At 31.3% G+C, this 16,206-nt stretch overlaps 1 protein-coding gene and 1 non-coding gene across 2 annotated transcripts; both read left to right on the plus strand.

The window, feature by feature from the left end:
- The first annotated feature begins 723 nt into the window (after nt 1–723).
- On the plus strand, nt 724–830 carry LOC133792993 (small nucleolar RNA R71). Its single transcript, XR_009874459.1, has one exon. It is a non-coding gene; the product is annotated as a small nucleolar RNA R71 (small nucleolar RNA).
- Nucleotides 831–8,461: 7,631 nt separating this feature from the next.
- LOC133790470 (large ribosomal subunit protein eL38z/eL38y) lies at nt 8,462–10,320 on the plus strand. The gene is made up of 3 exons (XM_062228123.1): nt 8,462–8,619; nt 9,217–9,400; nt 10,114–10,320. Exons 1-3 carry the CDS (start codon nt 8,617–8,619, stop codon nt 10,134–10,136), a joined length of 210 nt encoding a protein of 69 aa, XP_062084107.1. The 5' UTR covers nt 8,462–8,616; the 3' UTR covers nt 10,137–10,320.
- The last annotated feature ends 5,886 nt before the right edge of the window (nt 10,321–16,206 follow it).

Genomic DNA, 16,206 nt, shown 5'->3' on the forward strand with positions numbered 1-16,206 from the left:
GTTCCTTTTTCTCTATCAGCTAAAGCAGTGGCGAGTTGTCCTACTTGTGTCTTGAGTTTGGTAATAGATTGAGATTGATTTTGTAGGATTTGTTGGGTGGATTGCATAAATTGTTGTAAAGTATCTTCTAAGGAAGGTTTTCTTTGTTGCGGATATGGTTGATTTTGTGGGGCATGAGCTTGGTTTTGTGTGTTGTATTGGTTCCCTTGATTCATTTGGGGTTGGTTTTGTCTCCATGAAAAGTTCGGATGGTTTCTCCAATTTGGATTGTAGGTGGACGAAAATGGGCTATCATTTGGTTTCCCATAAGAATGAAGAGCATTGACCTCCTCAGAAAAGGCTTCTTGGTAGGAAGGACAGGATTGGGCATTATGGCATGGACTAGAACATATAGAACAGACATCTTTTCTTGGTTGTATTGGAGAGTTTATAGTTTGGCTTATGGCTAAAGCTTCTACTTTTCTCGCTAATTTATCTAAAGATGTTCTTAAGTCTATTTCTTCTTTTACTTCATACCTTCCTTCTCTTTTTGGTGAATTAGTTGACCTAGACCTAGGATCAAAATAATTCCATTGTTGTGAATTGACAGATAAATCTTCAAGGGCGTCCCACGCCTCTTGTCCTTGGAATTTTAAAAAATTTCCAGTATGCATAGATTGAATCATTTGACGATTAGAGAGAGTCAAACCATCATAAAAATATTTTACAAGTCTCCATTTTTCAAAACCATGATGAGGACATTTTAATAATAAATCTTTAAATCTTTCCCAACATTCATAAAACTCTTCATTATCTTTTTGAAAAAACTCGGAGATTTCTCTCCTTAGACTATCAGTTTTAGACATAGGAAAAAATTTCAGTAAGAATTTATTATAAAGTTGATCCCATGTAGTTATAGACCCCGTGGGAAGGGAATTTAACCAAGCTTTTGATTTGTCTTTTAATGAAAAAGGGAACAATCTTAGTTTGACCGACTCATCAGAAAAATTTTGAAATTTAAATGTTGAGCAAATTTCTAAGAAATCTTTGGCATGCATGTAAGGATCCTCTTTATCTAACCCATAAAAAGATGGCAATAATTGAATGATTGCAGGTTTAAGCTCAAAATGAGTAGCAGAAGTAGTAGGTAAAACAATGCATGAAGGAGCATTAGATGAAATAGGTGCAAAATATTCAAGCAAAGTTTTTTCAGGCACAACATTTTCATCAACAGGATTAGCAATAGGTTCCATGATGGTCAAATTTTTACTAACACTTTCAATTTCAATCAAAGATAAACGTCTTTTTACTAATCGTTTTTTAGAGTTACGTTCCCAATGATGCATACAATTTTCACAAACAAGGCAACAAGGATAATCTCAAACAAACAATATTCTGATGTGGAAGATCAGTTAAAACTGCAACCACAGAGCATAATTAGAATTTTTAGAGATTTCACAACAATATAGTTCTTATGGTTTACTTGTCCCCAGGCCTATTTGATTCCACTTACTCGCGCACTACTAACAACTCCCCGAGGTTAATTAGTAGAGGCGGATTGGGAATTTTGTTCAAATTTCCTTTAAGCAAAAATTGCTTATGGTGAAAGGACAAGATTTATGTTTTTTTTTTCAAGTATTTTTCACAATTATAGAATAATATGATAAAAGGTAAAGAAAAATAAGGCAAAATTAAATAAGACTAAAATTTAGGCAAGAGTAGGGAGGCATAGCATGCCATCAACCATAACAAAATTAAGGTAAAAATTAGGAGGCACAAGTGCCATCAACTAAAACATAAGATAGAAGACTAGGATGCAAAATTGCCATCAACTAGCTAGGAGGCAAAATTGCCATCAACTAGTAATTTGCGGAAATTAAATAAAATAAAAATTACAACAATATAAATAAAGAAAATTACAACAAATGTTAGGAGGCACAAGTGCCGTCAACTAACAAAGATATAAAAGAAATAAAATTACAACAAAATTATAACAAAACTAGGAGGCACAAGTGTCATCGACTATAAAAATTAAAAGGATAGATAGGAGGCACAAGTGCCGTCACTAAAAAAAAAGACAATAAATATATAAGTATATTTTTTTTTTTAAGGGTGGTAGAACCGTCCCAAATTTTCTTTTTATCTTTTTTTTTTTAGATTTTATAGATATATATATTTTTTTAGTTTTTTTTTTAAGTGGAAAAAAAATTAAAATAACTAGTAGAAGAATTTACTAACCCTGAGATAAATTTCGTTTCTTTTCTTCCAACTCCCCGGCAACGGCGCCAAAAACTTGATGGACCCAAAACGGGTATGTTTAAAAATTTATAAATCGCAAGCGCACGAATCGTTCAAATAGAATAGTGATCGTGTAAGCAAGGATGTCGAACCCAAAGGAGTTGTCTAAAATTGAAAAGAGAAAACTATTTTAAATCAAAAGTAATAAATTCTAACTTAGTTCCAAAGATTGATGAGTTTTAATATTATGAACATAAAATAAAAGATTGAAAAATAAAGCTATTTAAGAGAATAAAAATAAAGCAATAATGAGTTGAAAATAAGTGTTAAAAGAAAATATTATTAAGATACTAGAATCCACAAAATGTAAGTTTAATAATATTTATTAGTATATTGATTCCCAAGTTTTAGTGATAGTTAAAATAATTTAAACTATCATTTTCCAAAAAGATTTATAGTTTTAAGCACAAATTTCTTATAAAAAGATAGGATTTTTCTTCACTTTTCAAAATTATAATTTCAAAGCATTTAGTGTAAATCAATCTAATGAAATAACACGTAAATCAATTAACATTATTTACAAGGCAAAACATAATATTTTTGTTCTAAGCATGGATGTGTACAATTTAATGACACATCTTACACAAAGAATATTATGTTTATGCACTAATGAAGAACAAAGTGTAAAATGTTCTAACAATCTAAAATACAAGATATTTAAGATGAAAGAAATATATGAAGAAGAAAAATCCATAAACTTTGTTGTATTACAAGGGAAATCAACATACAACATAAATATTACCTAGTTACAAGTTGCTTCATCATGATCTTAATAATCTTATGAAAAATATCAGAAGCACATAACTAGACTAGAAATTACAAAATAAATGACATACATACTTGCAAAATGCTCTTGAAAACCCCAAATGGAAGAGAGAATGGTAGAGAGAAAATGGGAGAAAAAATATGGTAAATTATTTATAGCCAAAATGAAATTATTAAAATAATCAATTTAAATTAAGTAAATTGATTAAATTAATAATAATATGGTAAATAGGGGTAAATTGTATGAGTGATGATGATTTTGGGGTAAAAAGTGTATAGAAAATGGGTAAAAAGTGGCATTTTGAGCATAGGGGACAAATGGTACACTTAGGCAATTTTAGGCTCAAAAATGACAAAATGCAGCATTAGGCTGCTGGTGGCAGGCGGCTGGTATGCGTGGGCTTGTGGGCTGAGGAGAAGCTGGGCCTGGCTGGTGGCAAGCGGCCCAAAAGCTGGTGAGAAGGAGAAGCTGGTCCGTACGGCTTCGTGGGTGACTAGCTACTGGCAGTGATGACTTGATGAAGGCTGAAGACACTTGGGACAGCTGGCGTTAAAATGCTGAGCCGTGGGAAGGAGCTGGGCATTTATGCTTGGCGTTGGAGGCATTAGTGCAATGTTGAAGGAGGAAGTGACTTGAGTTGGCTGGGCTGAATGGAGTTTCAGGGGGTGCCAGGCGTGGGAAGCTTTCGGCGTGGGCTTGGGCCTTGGGCCAGGCTTGGGCTTGGCTGAACATATTTCAAAAATGCCATTTTCCACCTCTTTTTCAGCTCAAAAATGCCACTCTTTATCTTCATTTTTATTGCTTTTCAAGAGCAAATAAATTACAACAAATTCCCTATAAAACAAACATAAATTAAATTAAAACTAAATATTTTCAATAATAAAATATACAACAAAAGTTCCATGAAAATATTAATTAAAACTTAATTTACTTAAACATTTAAGCTCAAAATTGCATCTTTTTACTCCTAACTTAACAATATTAATTTTAAATAATTAAACTATAACATTTTACAATAATATAACTATAAAAACACACAAAAATATATAAAATTAAAATAAAACTAATAAATTCAAAATTACTTAAGAACTTAATAAATCAATTAAAAACTCAATAATTAAGCAACAATTAGCACATAAAATATGGTAAAATAACTCTAATTTGTAGAGTTATCATGCCGCGGCCCCCATAACTCACAACCCCACCGCCATCAGCACCATGCTCGGGCTGCGGCGCCCAAGAACAGGGCCGCGGCTCCACCTGGGAAACCTGCCATAACTCTGATTTCTCACCTTTTAAACCTTCCAAAAACCTACTTAAACATCTCCAAATCCAAAAATCAAAGTTTCCAAACATCCCAATGATCCAAAATCATCGAATCCCGAGACTTAAACAAATCAAAAACTCATCAACAGACAAAATCCAAATCAAACTTAGAAACTCTAAAACTCAAAACTTAAAGCTTGGATTCCTTTGATTGGGTTGTTTCTCACTAAATCATTCGGTCAAGAAGCTTCTAACATTTCCTGGGATCGCTATGCCTTGATCTTCGCTTGATTCCGACTCCTAGAACCCAAGTTTTCTTCAAAATTGCAACGAACGGTAAAAAGAACTAACGGGAGAAAGAGAAAGGTGTTTGAACACAAGTTTCTTTCTGACAGACTACTTCAAGCTTAAGTAACCTCAAATAAACCATAATGTTCGGGGTCCCAAAAACACCCCCGGGGACAAAATAGTCAAAACTCCCAGAATTTCCTCCTGATCTCAATAACTCCCAATATATCCTCAAATAAACATTATCATTATCCAATATCCCAATAATTTACCCTGTTATGACAAAACCGCTAACTTGCAACCTAAGACCGTCTCATGCCGAATAGCTCGAATATATCCACATAATAATGAGATCTCATCCATAAATCACAACATCTACCAAATTATACAAATATGCCATCAATGGGCCAAATTACCAAAATGCTCTTATAATCAAATGTGGACCCACATGCATGCATTTACCATCATATTACAATATAATTCACATAAAAATGCATATAATCATTTAATGGCATAATAAAATAATTATGACCCTCCCGGTCTACTAATCCAGCCATTAAACCGCATTAGGGATTTCAGAGCATTACAACTGCCCTCAAAACTCAAGGATCAAGAGTTCTTCAAATAAATTCAATCACCTAGTGAGAGAGAAAACGAGAGAGAAATAGAGTGTGTTTTTTTTTTTAATTATAAGCTCATAAGCTTCAGCTAATTAAGACAACCCATAGTCCAAATGACCATAATGCCTTCACTCTCCTAAAACCTTCTCAAAGCCCATCAAGGGCAAAAACGTCATTTGACTCTTGAATCCCACATTACTCACAATTCTTATGTAATTCCGCTAAGCTCGAAATATCACTACTTTTACCAAAATACGACTCATACTCTAATGAGTCCTGGTAACTCACAAAATTACCAAAATACTCATTGGCTCAGCCCGAGCCGGGTATAAAGCCCCCATTGTGACTAAGTCGCTATCTTGCTCAAAAGGACCGACTCCTATCGAATATCTCAAATATATCCACATAATAATGTGGTCTCAATCATATAATCACAATTATACCCTCAACGGGTCAAAATTACAAATATGCCCATTTAAATAAAAGTGGGCTTATTTCACACATTTAATACATTTAAACATGCATAATGAGTCATATCATAATATAACCCATGTAATTCTTATAATCGTATAAATATTCAATTAATTCATATATAAACACACAATATTATAATAATGTCATCCTAGCACCCTAATCAAGACACTTAGCCTTATTAGGAATTGTGGCACATTACAAATATGTACAGCAAAAATTCTTATATAATCATATTTGTAGCATTTAAGTCCCTGTGTAGTATTTTTTTTTAGTTCCATATGGAATGGACACGTGGCACAATTAATATAATTAATAGGCAGGAACCAATTACACACCAAAATACTAACGACAGAGACTTTTGCTATAAAAAAAATAGCTTACGGACTTAAGTGCAACAAATATAATTACATATGATTTTCGCCGCAATTATCCCTTTTATAAAATATCCACATTTATGTAAAGTTGTTTAAATAAATCCCTATATATATAAAAAAATAAATCCCTAACAATATTCTAACCAATTAGTCATATTAGAGCAATTATAATGCAGTTGCTTAACATGTGGTTTGTTGACTATAGTCTTACAAGCAACGTTGCCTTGCCACTAGAGATCCCCATTGCAACAACAATATTAAAGCATCGCTGTCTCGGACAGGCAACAATGCTTTTCTATTTTTTAATTGTACATATATATTTACATATAACAGTTATATTTTTTTTCGTTGCATTTTTTTTTTCAGACAAATTATTTTCATCTATAAATACTCATCAACTTATTTAATTTTCTCTCTATAAATACAATTTATTATCTCTTCTTCAAAATTGTCTATCACAAATTTTCTTTTCTTACTAATGGATTCCCAAAATTCTCCACATACCAACCTCAAAAATCCAAATTTCAATATTCTCAAGTTTTTCAAAATTCATCATATTTTCCACATACCAAACCTTAAAATTCAAACTTTCAATATTCTCAATTCAATCAAAATTTTCAAAATACTTCCTCTACTAATCCCCAAAATCCAAATTTTCAATATTCTCAATTTAAACAAAGTTTTCCAAATAAGAGAAGTCTTCCATATATATATATTTATGGGTAATAACCATTGAGAAATCTTCCATATATATATATTATAATAACAAATATATGTAAAACTCATGAAGACACGCACATCTTTTACACTAGTTGAAATGGAGTGTGAGAACAAAGTTCTTGATCCATATTAGTTTCCTTTTGCATTTTAAACAATTTCCGTTGGGTTTGAAGTATTAGGAAAACCCATTCACAACTTCTCATAAACAAAGCAAATTTCATATGAGTATCTTTTTTTTAAAGTAAAATAAGTAAAAGATGGAGGATAGCATTTTCTTGTTGATGATGGTTCTCATTCTGGCAGACAGAGACAATTATATACATGTGAATTTCCCCAATATGAATAAAATTAAAAGTAAATTAATAAGAGATATAAAGAATTGAAGAATTTGCATGGCTAAGATGGTGGTTCAGATGTCACGGTGAACACAAACATGTTTGGAATTCTCTCATTTAAAAATCTAAAGTGATTTTTTAACTAATGTGATGCTAATTTAGTCTTGTGTTGTAAGCAACATTTATTTATTTTAGAAAATGATATATGCCAATAAATATAAAATGATATCAACTAAGTTTGTTTGGTAAATTCATGCTCTCTTGAAGTCAAAAAAAAAAAAAAAAAGAGATAGCATACAACAAATGAAAATGGTGGATGACTTCATGGTATCATCCGTTGTGATAAAGAGAAATTGTGAAGCGAATGGTTGTTGTTGACTTCATGGGTATCAATTTATTTGCCAATATCTGAACTTGCATGCTAAAATTAATTTAAAATAATAGTGTCTTTTCTTTTCTTGGAGCAAAAGAAACATATATTCATCTTCAATGTCAGAGACAATACTTGAGCTTAGAATCAAAATATGACAAGTTTTTTAGACCAACTCCTAGAGTGGATTCATTTCATATGAGCTTAGCCAAAAGGAAGATCGATTGATGTTGATGTTGACATCGAATTCGGCCTCAATCGTTCCTTCGACCTTTGTTGTCCATCATCCCCACGATCTAATCCAACATCACCATAAAACTCAAGACCGCTTCATTCTTTTTGAAAGATTGGTAAAGTCCCATGGTAACCAAACACCAATGAGAATAGTCTGAGATTTCCAAAGCTCTTTGAACAATCGTTGTTGGAAAGCGAAACCAGGGTGAGGAAAGGTCTGGGCTCCAAACTTTTAACTTGTTTCTATTTTTTTTTTGTTAGGGGTTATACTTTTGTCCAATTATCTATTTGGACATTGTATTTTGACAAATGATTTTTTGGACCATTTGTTTTGTAAAATGGTTCGAATATAACGCTAATATCGTTCTTGGTCAAAATTTTCTGAGCTAAAATTACAAATAATTTACCAAACTAATAATTTAAAACAAAAACAAAATCATTTTGCCTAACAAATGTGTTATTATATTCAATTTTGTCTTCATCAAAATTTGGTTTAGGGGTCTATTTGAATCATTTTATAAAACACAGAGTCTAAAAAATAGTTTGTCAAAACACAAGATCTAAACAAATAATGGAACAAAATACATTGCCCAAAAAAGTATTAACTTTTTTTTTTATAATTTGATAAAAAATCCATATTTATGTAAAGTTGTCTAAATATATCCGTATGTATACAAAATCCTTTTTTGTAAATATACGTTCGTATATCTTTAAAAAATAGTTATTTTTAAGAAAAAAAATCTATGAAGCCCATTAATTAATAGGCCCATGAAGTCCAGCAGCCACTGGAAAAGAAACCTAATTTAGGTTTCCTTTATATGTGTGGCCGGAGAGTGCGAGTGCCGCTATACTCTTCCTCTTCCTCAAGTCTGCCCGTCCCTCGATCTCAACCATGGTAGGTCTCTCTAATCTTCTTTGTAACTTAATTTCCAGCTTAGGGTTTTAGGGTTTAGTTTCTTTTTCTGTTAGTATATGTGGATTTTTATCGCTGTTGTAACTTAAACGTTTTTTATCCAATTTTTCGTTACCTTAACAATCTAAACATGAAAGTTTATGTTTTTGGCTCTTATGATTATAGCTTTTCCCTAAACACCAACTATGTGAATTTTTATTTATTGATTGAATCAGTCTTTCTATTTTTTTCAGTGTATTTTGTGATGTTTGTCTTAGTGTACCCTGCCATTGCTATATTTTTGGGGAAGTTCCTTATGTTTGTTTTTCCCAGAGTTGTTTGATTATGAGATAAAGGGTTTTAATCAATTTCCTGAGCAAGGAGGTGTTTTAAGCAGTTTTAAGCGATACAATTAGTCCCATATTGATTGTTATGAGACAAACAAATGTATTTTGAATCTAACAAGGAAAGAAAAACCATTTCGTATGGATGTTGATGTTGAAACCAATTATATTATATTATATTATATCCTTTGAAATAAACTGTGGTGTGAGTGCAAGCAAAGAAGTCATTAATTTTAATTTATTTGGATTGGAACAGCCTAAGCAAATCCATGAGATCAAAGATTTCCTTCTTACTGCAAGAAGGAAGGATGCTCGTTCAGTGAAGATCAAGAGGAGCAAAGATGCGGTCAAGTTCAAGGTCAGATGCTCAAAGTACCTCTACACACTTTGTGTCTTTGATTCTGAGAAGGCTGACAAGTTGAAGCAATCCCTTCCCCCAGGTATTATAATTTTGTTATTTTTGGATATTGATCTGATTGTTTCAATGATCAGCTTTAGATTTTTAAAAGAGAGAATTCTAAACATGTTTGTGTTCACTGCGACATCTGAACCACCATCTTAGCCATACAATTCTTTATATCTCTTATACCATCATCAACAAGAAAATGCTATCCTCCATCTTTAACCTTTTTTTACTTAAAAAAAGAGAATATTATTAAGATTCTCATATGAAATTTGCATTGTTTATGAGAAGTTGTGAGTGGGTTTTTCCTATTACTTCAAACCCAACGGAAATTGTTTAAAATGCAAAAGGAAACTAATATGGATCAAGAACTTTGTTCTCACACTCCATTCCAACTAGTGTAAAAGATGTACATGTGTTCATGAGTTTTATATATATATATAGATATAGATGTATACATACACGCATATAAATATATCTCTGTTTGAAGTGTTAAAGTCCTTATAATTGTTATTAGCTACTACCTTATTTAATAAGATTTGATTTTTTTTTCCATGATTTGATGATTCTTACCTACATATAGGTATATATTTGTATGTATATGTTATTCTTGCCAAGATTTGGATATATATTTGTATATTCATCATCCATTTAGAGAATGCAAGTAGTATTTGTTTCCATTCCCAATTTATGTTTTAATATCTTTGTGTTTGGTTCATTTTGACAGTTTTTTTCATTGTTCCCTTGTAGGTTTGAGTGTTCAGGACCTGTGAAGAGTTAGTTAGCGTCATGGCTCTTGCTGTTTGTTGTGGAGTTTTACTTTATCATGTGCTTTGTTTTATTTGGAAGTTTTGAAAATTGTAGCCCTTAAATGTTAAAAAGATCTTTATTGAGATTTTGTGGAAATATTTTGATTTTGGTGATCATGTCAAGACCCAATCCTAATATTATTTAGGAGCTCTTGTGTTTTGTTAACAACATTTTCAATTGCTTTACTTCTATTGCAGCTAGATTTGATGAAAAGTAGTTTCTTATTTAATCGAAGGTTAATTATTGGGAATTCAAAAGAAATATGGCTTTTATACTTGTGTAGTCTTTTGTAGTGAATAAAAAATACATGTTCTTAAATAATCTTTTGGGAGATTATCCATACCGATACATGAGATTATATGGACATGTGAGGTTTTCCTGGCCTTAACTTTTTATATGGACATGTGTGGCTATCTTGGCCCTAATAACAAATTTATGAGAAATTTTGAATAATTAAATTGCTGAAAGTTAATATTATACATTTTGCCTAGTTTTTCATAAAAGTTTTAAATTATGTATAAATAAATTTATGTTTTGCCAAAGATTATGTGGTTAAACAAATATATTTAAACTTAATATATATCCTAATTATATAATTAATTACATATATATATATTTAAACATAATATATATCTTAAAAAAATTAGATTAAAGGATAAAATAGAAAAAGTGCTTTGAAGATATTTTAGAGTGTCGCATCATCTCCTTAAGCTCTTTTTTATGTACCAGATACAAATAATGTGCAATGTGTACGTTTGTTTATTTTAATTTCAAATAAATATCTTATTTTAATTAAATAATTTATTTATTTTTGTTTAAATTTATGTTTGTTCTAGTTTTGAATTTGAGAGTGACAATAAGAGATTATATATTATATGTTTAATGTAATATTAAATATTATACGTGGATTTTAAATTTAAGTTTCTTGCTAGCTTTTAAAAAAAAATTGTTGCTAATTGAGATTAGATTATATTATAGGTTTAATATGATATTATTCTAATAAGTAAGTTTAAGTTTAATTAAATTTTATATAAGTTATAAAATGTATGATTTTATCATTTTTAAATAATGTAAAATATTTCAAAAATATCATATTTTAATTTGTTTAATTATTTATTATTTTTAAATAATTATCATTGTAAAATATCTCAAAAATATCATTTTTTAATTTTTTTTAATTATTTATTTTATTTTAATTAAGTCTAAGTGTTTACAAACTACAGTTAAATATACAAATATTCTGTTAAATATAAGAATATTCTGTTAAAGTTAACATTAAAAAAATAAAAAACCGTTTAAATAAAACAATTCCGTTATCTACACACTTATTATATATAGAAGAGATATACAGAAAACATAGCTCTCCTTTATAAATATACTAGAAAACATAATTGCGTTGCTTCGTATAGTCTTTTATAATTATTAAAAAATATATATTTTTAAATATTTTTTTGGAGATTGTGGGGTAGTGATTCATTTTCGTCCTACTCGTATAACATGTTCTTTATATGGACACGTGAAGACATCTTGATCGTAATTTTTTTTTCATGATAGTGTTCATTGTATAGCGAACATTATGTAGGTTTTTTAAAAATCATGACAAATTAAAGTACTTAAAATAAAGTTGAAAAAGATTGTTGTACATGTGCTTTTATTTATTATTATTACGCGCTTTGCATGATTTTTTAAATAAAAAATCTACATTATGTATAAGAAAATTTATGTTTTGTGTAATACTTATTTTGGTCGATTACCTGTTTGAAGCCTTTATTTTTAAAAATTAGATTTCGTGTTTTGTCAAAATGTTAAAAATTGGAATTGATAGATTGATTATTTGAACACTGTATTTTTGTCGATTACTCGTTTTGACCCTTTATTTTTAAAAATAAATATTTGAACCATGTATTTATTTAAAAGGTTCAAACTTCTTATAAAAATTAAATTATATATTTATGTAATTTTTGTTTTCTGTAAGGATTTACACTATTTTGAATCTTGTATTTTAATCGATTACCTGTTGGAACCTTTATTTTTAAAATTAACTTGTGGACCTCAAGTTTTGACAAAATGTTAAAATAGGAATAGATAGATCAATTATTTGAAAACTATATTTTGGTCAATTACTCGTTTTGATTCTTTATTTTTAAAAATTAACATTTGGATCGTATATTTATTCAAAATGTTAAAAATTCTTTATAAAAGTAAATTATATAAATGTATATATAATTTATGTTTTCTATAAGGGTTCACACTGTAACGCCCTGGCTACCCCAGAACAGTTACGGTGAACCGGAAATTTAACTCGCTACCCGAGTCATTTGGTTAAAAACGTGTTTCTAAGTGTTATTAACAAGCTAAGGTGGAAAACCAATAAAAAAGAAATGATATATTTTATTAAGTATATAAACTGTTCATGAGCTCATCAAAACATTTACAAGTTATTTACAACTCAAAATGGTCATTATTGTTTCAAATTTATAAACCCGCCGACCTAAGCGGCAAAAATAAGGTAAACCCCCTAGTTCCTCTGAGAACTCCTTGGCCGTGGTGGTCAAACGGCCGCATATGTACACATCACCACCTAAGCTCTCCACTCAAGGCTGGGTGAGCTTCTCTTTCCCTTTACCTGCACCACGGCACCCATGAGCCAAGGCCCAGCAAGAAAACACAATATAGCATGATATAATATCAACAATGATCATAATAATCATTAAAGACTTTTAGTCCAAAACAGGTAAGTGACAGTCATAAAAGTCACGAAGGTGGGTACAACATCCCTTTAGCCATGTGACAATAGGGTCACCGGGCATAACAGATAATTGAACATTTCACTAGCTTAAACAGGATAGGTGCATGACCTTAGAGTCATAACCCTGGAACATCGTTCCCTAGCCATGTGACAGACGATCACCTAGGCCTTAGGCCCTGGCTCTGAGTAACTAGTCTTAGACTAGTCAAGCGCTTATAAGTTTCATCGACCTTAGGGTCGGTCCAGCGTTAATACCTTAGAGTCATTCAACGCTGATATCGATTAGATCTAATCTTCATTCGGCCCTGCGTTCAAGACGCTATGCCGTTTCTGACTCTTAGGTCAGTGTCTCTGACTAGTCAGTGCCATATACAAGTACACAATATTCGCTAGCATTTAATATGCAATCAATGTCCACATTTATTAACCAGCATGCCTTAACAACAATCATACATGTCATATACACGGGGTGCAGTTTTCTTACCTCCGGTTCGAGCGAGAAATATAATAAGAACGACTCCTGAGAACGATCAACCTTTTGGTTCCTTAGCAGTTACCTAATCACAACCAATATAACCTCCATTAATGAGAATCAACAATGAAAGGGTATTGACCTAAACCCCACTCTCGGGACCCCGAAACATGCCCACACGGTGAGTAGATTCGATCTCGGACCTTAAGGATTGAAACCCCGAGCCAAAAACTCTTAAAAATACTCAAAACGAGATTCTGGAGGAACAGAGTAGCACTACAGCGCTGCTCCCTAGCGCCCCGGTGCTATACTCAGAATCCCCAACCGCCCAGAAACCATCCTGTGTAGCGTTATAGCGCCCTAGGGTGGGCACTGTAGCGCTACCCCCAGACCAGTTTTCCCCTGAAACTTCCTTCTTCGACTCCTTCGATTCTAACCTGATTCCAATGCTTCCAAATCCCATTTTTGGTGCCAAATGAACCCAAAAACCATCTTAACACATCCCAAGGATCACAACCATAAGAACCCTAGCCAAAACTCCCAACAAAACCAAGTATTCAACCTAGAAATCACAACTGAAAACCAGAGCTAAAACAGGGAAAACCAAGGAATTTAATGGCTAGAAACTTACCTCAAGTTCAGCTTATGATGCTCTTCAATGGTGGTACACACTCCCAAGCTTACTTCCCAAGCTTGAATCCTCAAGAATGGCTCAAAAATCTCAAAGGAAACTGAAGGAATGAAGGTACGGGAAAGCTCTCCAAGTTACTCTGTTTTCTCTCTTCTTTCACAGCCTAAAATGGCTTATATCTATCCTAGGGGTAAAAAGACCAAAATACCCCTAGGTCTAATAAAGGTTTCTAAAGGCTCCCAAGGGAAAAATTGGTATTTCCCACTTATCTCGTTAATCATATTTAACGCTCTCCAATTCCCGCTATTCTCGATAATATCAAACATCAATAATTCACATCCCGTTACCCTTTAATCCCCGACAATGTTCTAATCATTAAAATCACCCCGAGACTCACCCCAAGCCCCGAACATAAACCTGTTATGACTAGACCGCTAATCAATAATCCAAGATCGTCTCATGCAGAATAGCTCAAACAAACCCACATTATAATGTGGTCTCAACAGTATGTCACCGACATGCATACAAATACACAATTATACCCTCAACAGGCCAAATTACCATCACACCCCTGTAATTAAAATGTGGACCCACATGTATGCATTTAACATCATATTATAATATAATTCACATATACATGCATTTTATCAACTAATGGCATAATTAGGCAAGTATGGCCCTCCCGGCCTACTAATCCCGCCATCAAACCACATCGGAGAATTCGGGGCATTACACACACCATTTTGAACCTTGTATTTTAGCTGTTTACCCATTTGGACCCTTTATTTTTTAAAATTAACCTGTATACCTTGTGTTTTGTGAGAAGGTTAAAAATAGGAATATAAAGATAGATTATTTGAACCAAGTCTAATTTAGGTGATTACTTGTTTGAATCTTTTATTGTTAAAAACTAACATTTGGATATTGTGTTTTGTCAAAAAGTTAAAATATAAATAGATATATTTTATTATTATTATTATGGAGACATTTTTATTTATTGTAATTTTATTAAAATAATAATTAATTAATAGCCATAAATTAGAAGAGTAAAATAAAAAATGAGAAAAAAAATAATGTTTACTTATATTGATAGTTTAATTAAATAGTCATGGTAATTAAGCATCTAATCAAATTTAAATTCAAAATATCTATCGTTGAAATAAATTAAATTAAAATTAAATATAAATTATATATGTTGTTAAGATATATTTTTGTAAAACTATTACATTTAAATTAAAAAAACATAAATAATTTAAATACATATTTATTATATTTACTATTGTTGTTGTCATCATCGATCATAAATTAGATGTGCCATTTCTTTAAGCACATGAATGTATAACTTGACACTGATTTATTCGATTTTAAATTTTTTGAATTAATTAATGTATTTATTTTTATTAATATTCTTTTTAATTCATAATAAGATCAATAATTTAAAATTAAAACTTTTAGAAATAACAAAGATTAATAATTGAAGAACATGGGAGAATTGTGTTATCATTAACGCACAAATCAATAAATTTTACAGATATAAATTGGAATTCATTAATTGGAATGTTCACCATTCATTCTTTTAGCCTCTTAAGCTTAGTTGTAACCAAAAAAATAATTTTATGGTCATTTGAACGTGGTCTATATTGTCCAGTGCTTGCAACAACTTTCAAATTCTTTATACTATATAAAGAACCCTCACTCAATACGTGCCTAAATTTAGATACTAAAATTTTCCTAATTGTTGCATGCATTAGATTAGCTTGTGACAAAAACACACAATATATTAATTAAATATAAAATAATCGATAATATAAAGAAAACTGAGGAAATAAATTTTGATACAACCTTCTCATCTATAACAATCATATTCATACTAATTAATTCTCCATTCTTCTTAGTATTGAGAGAAGGTTAAATAGAAGATTATTGTATCAGATAAGAGCACTTGGAGTGCTGGATGATGTTCTGAGAATCTAGTTAATGCCAAGTGTTTATGGAACAGATGAATAGAGTATTTAAGGATCATCTGAAATTGGATTTGTGAACGTCTTGATTGACGATATTATAGTATTTCCTCAGTGGGAGATTTGCGAAGGCCGGGATGGAATAGAGCAGAGGTCTCCCAAGAAAGACCCCCCTCCGCCTAAGCGTGGAGGTAGACCGGAGGAACCTCTTCCCCCAAAG

Source organism: Humulus lupulus, chromosome 7, assembly GCF_963169125.1.
Source record: "Humulus lupulus chromosome 7, drHumLupu1.1, whole genome shotgun sequence".
Lineage (NCBI taxonomy): Eukaryota > Viridiplantae > Streptophyta > Magnoliopsida > Rosales > Cannabaceae > Humulus > Humulus lupulus.

Excerpts from the sequence above, each read along its gene's own strand:
- LOC133790470 (XM_062228123.1), top strand. Across the intron at positions 9,401-10,113 it reads GAAGCAATCCCTTCCCCCAG|GTTTGAGTGTTCAGGACCTG; the intron begins GTATTATAATTT and ends GTTCCCTTGTAG.